At 39.2% G+C, this 10,391-nt stretch overlaps 2 protein-coding genes across 4 annotated transcripts; one reads left to right on the top strand and one right to left on the bottom strand.

Annotated features, from left to right (window-relative positions):
• Nucleotides 1–207: 207 nt before the first annotated feature.
• hdhd5 (haloacid dehalogenase like hydrolase domain containing 5) lies at nucleotides 208–6,008 on the top strand. Its single transcript, XM_085281684.1, has 8 exons — nucleotides 208–591; nucleotides 2,188–2,391; nucleotides 2,498–2,610; nucleotides 2,994–3,087; nucleotides 3,162–3,195; nucleotides 3,295–3,469; nucleotides 4,458–4,646; nucleotides 4,727–6,008. Exons 1-8 carry the CDS (start codon nucleotides 481–483, stop codon nucleotides 5,136–5,138), a joined length of 1,332 nt encoding a protein of 443 aa, XP_085137810.1. The 5' UTR covers nucleotides 208–480; the 3' UTR covers nucleotides 5,139–6,008.
• rab19 (RAB19, member RAS oncogene family) lies at nucleotides 6,006–10,322 on the bottom strand. 3 transcript variants are annotated; one of them, XM_085281692.1, is made up of 5 exons: nucleotides 8,841–10,322; nucleotides 8,670–8,764; nucleotides 7,879–8,067; nucleotides 7,304–7,487; nucleotides 6,006–6,543 (listed from the first exon to the last, which is right to left on the bottom strand). In XM_085281692.1, the coding sequence occupies exons 2-5, from the start codon at nucleotides 8,718–8,720 to the stop codon at nucleotides 6,260–6,262; spliced, it is 708 nt and encodes a 235-aa protein (XP_085137818.1). In that variant the 5' UTR covers nucleotides 8,721–8,764; nucleotides 8,841–10,322; the 3' UTR covers nucleotides 6,006–6,259. The 3 variants fall into 3 exon arrangements, with proteins under 3 accessions (XP_085137818.1, XP_085137819.1, XP_085137820.1); XM_085281693.1 differs by having other exon boundaries at nucleotides 10,167–10,322; XM_085281694.1 differs by having other exon boundaries at nucleotides 7,885–8,067; nucleotides 8,670–10,322.
• Between the last annotated feature and the right edge of the window lie 69 nt (nucleotides 10,323–10,391).

Here is a 10,391-nt window from a genome sequence, read left to right as displayed (position 1 = left end):
GGGTCTTTTTTTAAAGATAATATAGTTTTGTATCTTTGCCATGAAATTTACAGTTATTTATACATGATGTTGAAACTAATAAATAAATAATAATATTAGTATTGTGTTCAGGTACAGAGTTTATTGAGTTTCAAAGTTAGTAAGTTAGAAAGTGACTTTCATTTCTACAAAAATGATAAACGTGTGGGTTTCCGTTGTTGACGTAATATTGGACCTGGAAGTTCAACGGTTTGCTTCTTTGCGCATGCGTCCTCAGAGCTATGACAAATTGTACCGCTCCTCGGTATACACCCGTATATTACAGTATGAGGAGCGCAGAGTATGGTATTGACTTAGACTGATAAAAATATCATGACCCGGTTCTTCAGCGGTCACATTTGCTAAGTTAGCCGTTACCGTTGGCGCAGCTAAAGCTAGCTCGGCCGTGTCTGTTGTTGTTGTTGTTTACACGTCGCCTTTTCCACTAAAGTGCCTGAAACAATGCAGAGAGTGAGATATTTAAAGAGTGGCTGGCAGCTGCTGAAATCAAGCTGCGAGGGAGCAGCAAAGCAAGCGAACACCCAGTCTTCGGCCTCAAGATGTTATAGCCATGTAAGTCAACGCTTTGTACAAACTGTATTAACGAGAGTGGAGAAGGGAGTGCTGATTGAAAGCACGGTGGCGCTCCATCCCATTTCAGTGCTACCTGTCAAAGAAATGTATCCTGACAGAAGAGTATTCAATCTCAAGTTATCCAATTTTTTTTTTAACATTTTCTGCTCAGCCATCTTTGACTTAAATATAAATATTCTAATCTAAAGTTTGGAAATATCCGGTGATTTCTGTGAAGTTTTAGTCTCTTTTGTTAAAGCCCATTCACCCACTTTCAAATCTTTTTCCACACTTTGAAATCTCAGACCATGTTTGAACACAACTTCACATTTGTCTCATGTGTCTGGGTATTGGCTAACTAAAAAAGTCAAGCAGTCCTGCAGAGTGCCATATTTGAAAACTGCTAATAAAAAATCACATTGGAAAGAGGACTCACAATTTCTGAATGACGTAGTTGTATTTTACAAGAAGAAGCACTCAGAGTGCAAACCTCCACCAAGGCTACCCGCTATTAAGGGAAGTATTACATTTTGTATGTATGAATTTTGTTTTCTTTGTTTGTTTGTTTTTAAAAAAAATTTATTTTAAGAAGTTTGTAGTGCAGTAAAAATTAGGTAAAGGTAGGATTACAGATGTTTAATTTGATTATACAAATATTATGTAGGAGTGGGTAATGGATAATAGGTACTGACTTGCAGCTCTTTTTTCTTGATAATACTTTCTTTAACGATATAATACATTTTGGAGTCAACTCCACAAAGAAAGCTTGAGGTCAGAGGTCAAATATAACATCATTTGGATGCAGACTATATTATTTTTAGTCCCCATATACCAATATCATTTCCTAAATGTTGCCAATACAAACAATGGCAGTAGAATTCTAAACATAATTTTGAAGATAAAAGACTGAATGTTTGATGTTGTTTGACCTTGAAGGAGAGGCCAGAGGACAAATGTGCCACATTTTACATTTTTATAAAGTAATTTTTTATGTTTACAATGCACACCAAACTTGTAAGGGACTTATAAGGAATGCATGAATGTTTTTCATATTTTTATTTGTCAAACGCAGATCCTCAATAAATTTTATGGTAAGAAATGTGAAAGAACTTTGAGATATTTATATTTGAATATTTCCTTAGATTTCAGTGTGTGAAAAAAGTGAGTGGATGGGCTCTTTCTTAAACAATATCTAGGAAACTATTTAATATAATAAGCTAAAATCTCAGAGCAATTATTATAAATATGTAGAAACTTACAAGATGGTGGAGCAAAAGGCCAGAGACTGAATGTCCCAGCAGGAGAGCATGCTGAGGCTACTCACTGCACACATTGATCATTGTATTTTTAGTATACTATAGTATATAGTACGGTATAGATTATTTTAGTATCAATTCATCAGTGTTCAATCACTAACTTTAATAAAACTATGCTGCATAGCTCATAGAAGCTGCAGTGGGATCAAAGTCTCACTCAGTTCAGTGTGCCTGCAGCGATGAGCTCTCAAAGACTGCTCAGAATGCAGTATCAGTTAATGAGTAACCTTATGTTGTCATACTACACATGTCCCCACTCTGTCGCCTGCTCCCTCCTCAGGCAAGCAGCTCCTTCGGGCTCCTCTTTGACATTGACGGGGTGCTGGTGAGAGGCAAGACTCCGATCCCTGCAGCCAAGCAGTGCTTCAAAAACCTGGTGGACCGCAGCGGAAAATACAAGGTCCCTGTGGTGTTTGTCACTAATGCTGGGAACTGCATGAGGCAGACAAAAGCAGAACATCTGTCACATCTGCTTGAGGTGGAGGTAAATTGAGAGCCTTTTAAAACATTATCAGTTTGCTTTGTCTCGTGTATTTTGTTTTTAATATTCTTTGATATCAGCCATTTATTCTAGACTCTGTTTATCTCAGGTGTCTCCAGACCAGGTGATGCTATCCCATAGTCCTTTGCGAATGTTTACCCAGTTCCACAAAATGCGTGTGCTGGTCTCCGGACAGGGTCCAGTAGAGGAAGTCGCTCATAAGTATCCTGCAATAACTCGGGTAATCTGGTGCCTGCACTCTGGATGTTGACCTTTAAAGCTGAATGTTCTGTTTATTCACTTGTTTTTCTCCATGTTCCACTTTGTTATCAGTGTTTAATCGTTTCACCCTTTGTTCCCTTTACTGCTTGACAGTCTCTGTGAAGCCCTTCAACAGATTTTTTTGTTTTTTTGAGTTAGTGGGATTTTGTTTTTAATTCAAGTCAAACATTGTTATTTGAAATATAAAGAAATGCAGTAAATTAAACATTGGAAAACATGTTACAAAAAAACACCAAATACCCAAAACACTGTTAAGATTTTCTACATATTTCCAGCTTGTAATTCCTGCTCAACCGGTTTGACTTTAACTCGCCAAACTTCAGCCTGGGCTTTCAGGATGTTGTTACTATAGATGTGCTCAGAGAAGCGTACCCAGTCCTAGATGTTGTGGATCACAATAGAAGACCCAAAGATGTTGTAAGTAATACTGTTTAATCCATTTATGTTCAGTTCAGTTACACGTCTTCCCAACTTTGCACAATGTCCTTCAGGTGCCGCCCACTAAAGGTTTACGGCCAATAGATGGTATGTTTCCTTTGCGCAGTCATTACATAATCCCTGAGAATTAATGATTTTCTGGTAATGTGGCCTAATTGTATGTTTTGTTTTTATTTGGTCCTGCAGCTGTTGTTTTATTTGGTGAGCCTATTAGATGGGAGACCAACCTCCAGCTTATTGTTGACGTGCTGCTAACTGGTGGGAACCCAGGCAGCACTTGGAGTTCAGCGCATTATCCTCACATCCCCGTCCTGGCATGTAACATGGACCTGCTGTGGATGGCAGAGGCCTGGAATCCCCGGTACACATCAACACCACAGTCTGAAATATTACAACCTTCAAATTTTACAGTATTCTTCTTATACAGTGCCATGGAAAAGCACTATTATCAAAACCTACCTGGCCCTGTGTGAAAAAGTGATCGATCTCTCATTAAATCATGAATTACTTTTGAGTAACCACATTTGAGAGCTGAGTTCAACTTCACCAGCCACAGTGGCCTGATTACTGAGAAACCTGTTGAATAAAGAAACCTCTTCAATAGAAGTTAAGTGAATTAGGCAAAATTATTCAAGAAAGCAACACATCATGCCACACTCTGAAGAAACCACTAAGAAACAAAGTCATTGACATTATCAGTCTAGAAAGGGGTACAAAGGCAAATCATAGTGAAAGCTATGAGAGAAAACGTGGAACACAGGTGAACCTTCCCAAGAGTGCCCGGCGTACCAAAATGATCCCAGGAGTGCATCACCTATCCAGCAGGTCACAAAAGAACCCAGAACAACATCTAAAGGACGTCCAGCAGGACAATGATCCAAAACACACCAGCAAGTGCACCTCTGAATGGCTAAAAAACAAAACAAAATGAAGATCATGGAGTGGTCTATTCAAAGTCCAGACTTAATTCCAATTAAGATTCTTTGGCATCTGAACTTAAACGGGCAGTTCATCCTTGAAAACCCTCTGATGTGCCTGAATTAAAACAATTATTTAAAGAGGAGTTGCACAAAGCTCCTCCACAAATGCTTGCTTGCCAAGTGTGTCACAACCAGTTATTAGGTTTAGGTTTTTTTATATTGGACCAAGTTGGCTTTGATAGCTTTTCCCTTAATAAATGAAATCATTTAAAAAACTGCATTTTGTATTTACTCAGGTTATGCCCAATATTAAAATTAGTTCGATCTGTAACGTTAAAGTCACAAATATGACAATGTGCAAAAAACTAAGAAAGGGAACAAAACAAAAACTTTCTCACAATACTGTATTTCCTGTTCCTTGCATCACAGGTTTGGTCATGGTATGTTCCTGGTGTGCTTAGAGTCTCTGTACAAGAAGGTCACAGGATACAAACTCAAGTACGAGGCTCTGATTGGGAAGCCCAGTGTGGTGACTTATAACTACGCTGAGCTGCTGATTAGACAACAGGCGGAAAGACTTGGCTGGAACACGCCTGTGAAGAGGGTGTATGCTATAGGGTGAGTTTTTCAGTCTACATTTAACACTTAGAAATTCAGTTTAAAAAATAATTTGAACTGAGTCCTTTTTTTTTTTATAGTGATAATCCCATGGCCGACATATATGGCGCCAACCTCTACAATCGCTACCTCCAGTCTTCTCGTCACACCAAGGCACAGATGCAGGCTCAGAGTGCTGGTGGAAGTATAGATCCCTCAGCTGTTGATGACACCCCTAAAATGACATCAGCAGAACTAGGTGGAGCTTCACGTGTGGTAGAAAGGGATCTCCCTGAGGGATGTAGCTCAATCCTGGTGTGCACAGGAGTGTACAGCAAAGACCAACAGGAGCTGCTCTCAGACCCAACGAAAACAGTCACAGAACAACGCATCTTCCATGGTCACAGAGACTTCCGCTTCGATCCCAGCCTCACTCAACCATCCTTCGTGGTGCATGATGTGAAGGAGGCGGTTGAGTTGGTATTTAAGCAGGAAGGCTGGCCACTACAGTAGGGGTCTCCATCTCATAGTCTGACCTTTCACCATTAGCAACAGGTTATCAAACCATTCCCTTGATTATTACAGGGGAGAAGTAGGTGTTACTATGTTATAACGAGCCATAGAGTCAGCTGTAAAAAGGAATAATATCAAATACATAGAAGTTGCATTTTAAATCAGTCATCCATAATAGTGCATCAGACCACTGCTGAATTCTTTTAAAAAAGTTTAAGTTTTCAATAATAGACATCACTGTTTCTGAGTCAAGGAATTCAGGTTTTTGAGTACATACATTAAGTTGTTGAATTACACATTTTAGTACTTTAAGTATTGGTAAGCTCATGAGTGGATTTCAGGTGGAATTCCTCCACAGTTACATCTTTCCAGCAAGTTTAGACTGATTCAGAAAGAGCTGTACAAAGACACAGTTTTGTGACATTACTATTTCAGGCATTTGCACAGTCAAAAAAAAGACACCCCTATTGGTCCTAATTTGTTTTTACTGCTGTCATATTTTACCTAATTATTTTTTTAAAACATGAATTTATAAGCTCTATTTAAGTTGCCAGCTATGAGTGTATTACATCATTTTTTTTTACTTTAGCCAGCAGCATGTTAAATTTTATTTTGAAAAAAACTAGTCTTATTTTCTGAAGTTGGTGGAATTTAACAGTAGGGTTTTTCACATAATGAATAGTGAATGTCTGTTAGAAGACTGCAGTTATAGTTACAGCGCCACTGAAAATACAGTTTTTACATTTGTAACTGGTTTAACAATGTGTGATTTGCAGGTGACTTAAACCTGTGGCATTGTACTTCAAAAGCCATATGATGTGAAAGAACCTTAAAAAAAGGGATTAAAATGACACAAGGCTACATGTAAAACTGTAGTGTTTACTGTGCTGGAGTCTGTGTACAGAGTCCTCTGGCAGAGGAGTGGTTTGTCATCACATTCATTATCCTTAGAATAATATTACAACATGTTAAATATTAAAAAGTCAAAACATACAAAACCAGTATTCACACACACGTTGCAACACACAGTTTCTCTTTAAATAACATCCCATTCTCTGGTAGAGAAACAGGTAAATTGAGTATTCAGGCCTCCATTCCCACTCTTCGAGTGACTCCCTGCTTCAGCCTTCTCGGCACCCACACTTTTTATCTGTAACCACGGCACTAGGAACCGGGTGAGAGTTGTTACTCAGCATGAACTGAGGAGAGTTTTCAGAGGACTCGTTTATGATGGTCATACCATTGCGTGCCATTAGTTCTCGAGCCATAAGAATGAAGGCAGCCTCTATGTTCTGGGCCTCCTTGGCTGAGGTTTCCAGAGCAGCCAGCACACCACTGTCTTCTGCCAGATTGCAAGCATCCTCGAAGAGCACCTGTCTCTTAGTGTGGAGATCTGACTTATTACCTGCAGTGGTGAACAGAACCAGAGTTGGTAAAAACAGAAGTGAAGCAGATATTTGCAGCTATGATTTGTATCATTTTCAGTTAAATTATTCTTTTAGTGCAACACTTACTACAACCAAGTCTTCAGATCACATTTAAACTTTACCCGTCAAAAACATGGGGCATGTTTCTGACTTTTTGGAATTATATCTTTCCCAAAAAACTTAGTAGACTTTAACTATAAGATACATTTTTTTTAGGGTTAATACAGACAACAGTCACACACCGGAATCGCTGTTTTAGCACATTATGCATATGTCTTTGGTCTGTAGGTGGACGTTACACGATACACTACCTACAGAGACACAAGAAGAATATCTAAACTCTACATAAAAATACTCTCCCTCACTGGCATGCTCTTTCATGTCATTGACCTATTGCAAATTAATACAACAATACTGCATTCAGTTAGTGAGATCAGGATTTGATCTAATCATGAAAATATGGATTTATCCTGCCTTGTATCAACAGCTAAAGCTGCTGGTGTGACATTGTTTGGGATATTTTCTTGGCACATATTGTTAACACATTGTTAAACAACACAGTCTACTTCAGTCTTTTTGGTGACCATGTTCATCCCTTTATTAGCACAATCTACGGATCTGCTAATGACTTTGCAAGTGACTTTTGTCTTGTTGTTTGAATTGATTTTGTAACATGTTTTTTGTGACAATAACTACAACTCAAAAATATATTCTGCTCTGTGCAGACAGTTTACATACCAATGAGTATCAGCACCACACTGGCAGCTCCGTACAGCTCCACTTCCCTGATCCAGTGTGGAACCGATTCAAATGTGCTGCGTCGAGTGATGTCATAGGCCACCATCGCCCCATGGGCGCTGCGGTAGTAGCTTTGAGTTATGGTGCGGAAACGCTCCTGTCCCGCAGTGTCCCACACCTGCATCTGCAAAACACAGATAACACAAATATGGGTTAACCGGTTATACAGAATAGGTTAAGGATCAACAGCGTACAACTCTTAAGTTATTCAAGTATGATGTCAGGTTTGTCTGCTGTTTGCAGTTGTTTCTGAACAAATGTCTGCAAATGTCTAAACAGAATTATAAACTAGCAGCTAATAAATCAACACACCCAGAAAGCTAACAGAAACACCGAGGATACTACAGACAGCTTGTCAGCCCCTCCCCTTTCTCTGAAGAAATAAAACAAAAGGAATTCTTTACTTTAAGACAAGAGTGCACCCACACGGATCTCATAAATTGCACACACCTAAATATGTGGACAGGACTGCACTATCAGCTGTGATGCAAGTGCTTAAAATAAAAGTCATCTACCTTCACCTTCTTGCCATCAATGTCCAGGGTACGAACAGTAAAGTCAACACCAATGGTGTTTTGTTGCTTTTCGATGAAGATGCCAGATTTGAAGCTTTGCACCACGCAGGTCTTCCCAACATCTGAGTCACCAACCAAGATGATTTTAAAAAGAAAGTCAAAAGAGTCTTCAATCTCTGGCCCAGCAGTCTGCATGGTGACAAGAGGAACAGAGAGAGGGAAAAAAAACACTATCGCTGTAAGACGAGACCCAATACCTTTGGGCCTCAGTGCAAATGAACCGGTCCCTTCCAAGTTGTGTCAATAAGAACTTAGAATATTTACACAAACAGCAGTCACATCCTTGAGAAAGAAAGGGAAAAATCAATTGTCTACTGGCAGAAGTAACACAGACAGTTTGATCCCTGGTGAAAGATCCATCCAGAGCTCAATAAAAAGTAAAGGTTCTGTCAAATCTAATCTGTCAAATCTAGTGAAGCAGCTTGCTTTTTTCTTCTGCTATCTTAAACCCATTCTTTAACCTTTGTTCAACAATCAGAAAAGATTACACAATCAGCTCAGGTATTCCATAGCAGGGATAAAAATCAATATTCCTTGAGACAGACTAGTCAGAATCCAAAAGCTGTTTCTTCATCAGGAGTTTGTTTCCATATCTACATTACACCAGTAGTCACATTCTTGAAACACAAGTAGATTCTGTCCTTCTGCCCTTTAGACTGTCACTCTGTGTGCTTGCTACACCCCTGCACCACTCAGTTTACTTCTGAGGCAGTATAAGACACGCCTCCTACCTGTGTTGGAAGTTGTGATTTCCAACTGCCAGCCCACCTGCACCACTGCATCTTGGGATATGGATTTTCTTTGTATGTTTAACAGGACTCAATACCTGAAAGAGCCAGACAGCAATCATTCATTACCAAAGGCTCTTAAAGATCGAGCTAAAATGAGTAGCTAGAACTTACCGTAAATTATAGGAGTGAACAAAAGTGTTGAAGGTTCACTCTGAGTGCAGACTTCCCATTTTAAGAGGGTGTGACTGCTACACTTGCAGCCATGCAACTATAAAAATCAGTATTTAAGCATGTGGGCATGGTCAAGATAACCTGCGGAAGTGCAAACTGAGCATCAGAATAGGCCAGAACGGTGATTTAAGTGACTTTGAATGTGGTATGATTATTGGTCCAATACAGGCTGGTCTGAGTGCTCTTATGGTGACGTCTTCCAGCAGGGTAATGCACCAGGCAAAATCATTTCAAACTGGATTCTTGAACATGACGGTGAATTCATTATATTCAAATGGCCTTCACAGTCAACAGATGTCAATCCAGAAGAACACCTTTAGGATGTGGTGGAAAGGGACATTTGAACAATTAATGCAGTTCTGGGGGCAAAATGAGCTCCAATCCAGTACTAGCAAATATACCTAATAAAGTTCACTGAGAGTGTATGTTAAATTTGTTGGATTTACTTTAATTTCTAATAATTTCTCTGGTTTTGCAGTGCTGGGTTCTCCAAGCAATGATATGGTCTGCCAGCATATAACGAGCAAAAGAGGTGTCTTTGAACGCATCACTATTTAATACAGAAAGTGCTGATTGGGAGATACCACGTATTCCAAGATCATAGGAAGATAGCTGGAGTCATTTATGTTAAATGCATTTATTTTCTGTGTCTCCTCAGTAAGGTATTTAGTTGTTCTTTTAATTACTGTTAGGTTAGAGTAACAATTAAATTAAAGCTTGATTTTGCTTCTCTAATATTAGTTGATTAGCTTTGTTCCCTTGTGTCTAAATTGGTCCGATCAGCAGGTATTTAAGATCCCCTTTCCTTCTCATCTGATCAGTTTTGGTTGCTTGGATTGGTTTGAGCATTGATGTTATTTTATCTCATGTTGCTTCTTACTTTTTAAGTTGTAACATTACTGTTTGACTTTTTCTTCCAAGGATAAAATAAAGCACTTTTTTCTCAAATTTCTGTGTCCCTGTGACTAACCTTTCATGTGGAGAAAGGTTTTATTTACAAGGCTTCAAATACCTTAGAGCAAACAGCCTACACCCTTACACCCAATAAAACTACTCACGACAAAATGTAATCACGTTACATCTTTGTTTTAACAGTTGCCCACCCCACAATGATTAACAATTAAAGAAAACATAAGCTCTTCTCCCTGATTACAACCAGCTAACACATTCCAGAGCAATCAGGAAACTGTAAAGAGTTAACCACAAAATGAACAAGAAGAAACTACACAAAAATACACCAGAAAAGCATAATTTAAATCATTTTACCTCAGGCTTCACACATTGGCATCACTGTGAAATGCTAACACAGACTGAGCATACTGCTCTGAATCTCTCTCTCTCTCTTTCCACCCCCTCACTACATTCTGTCGTCATCTCAGCCCACAGAAGAACAAGGCACAGCTGGACACAGAACAATGTGTGAAGTGTGAGGGGCACTTGACCAAGCTGGGTCTATCTTTGGCTGTGACCACCAGCCACCTTCTTTCTGTC

This window comes from Mchenga conophoros, linkage group LG7, assembly GCF_057382185.1.
Source record: "Mchenga conophoros isolate Kocher_MC1m ecotype Shallow Benthic linkage group LG7, M_conophoros_male_GT1.1, whole genome shotgun sequence".
NCBI classification, from domain to species: domain Eukaryota; kingdom Metazoa; phylum Chordata; class Actinopteri; order Cichliformes; family Cichlidae; genus Mchenga; species Mchenga conophoros.
Note: the sequence above shows the minus strand (reverse complement) of the source record. Positions and strands in the feature narration are given on the sequence as shown.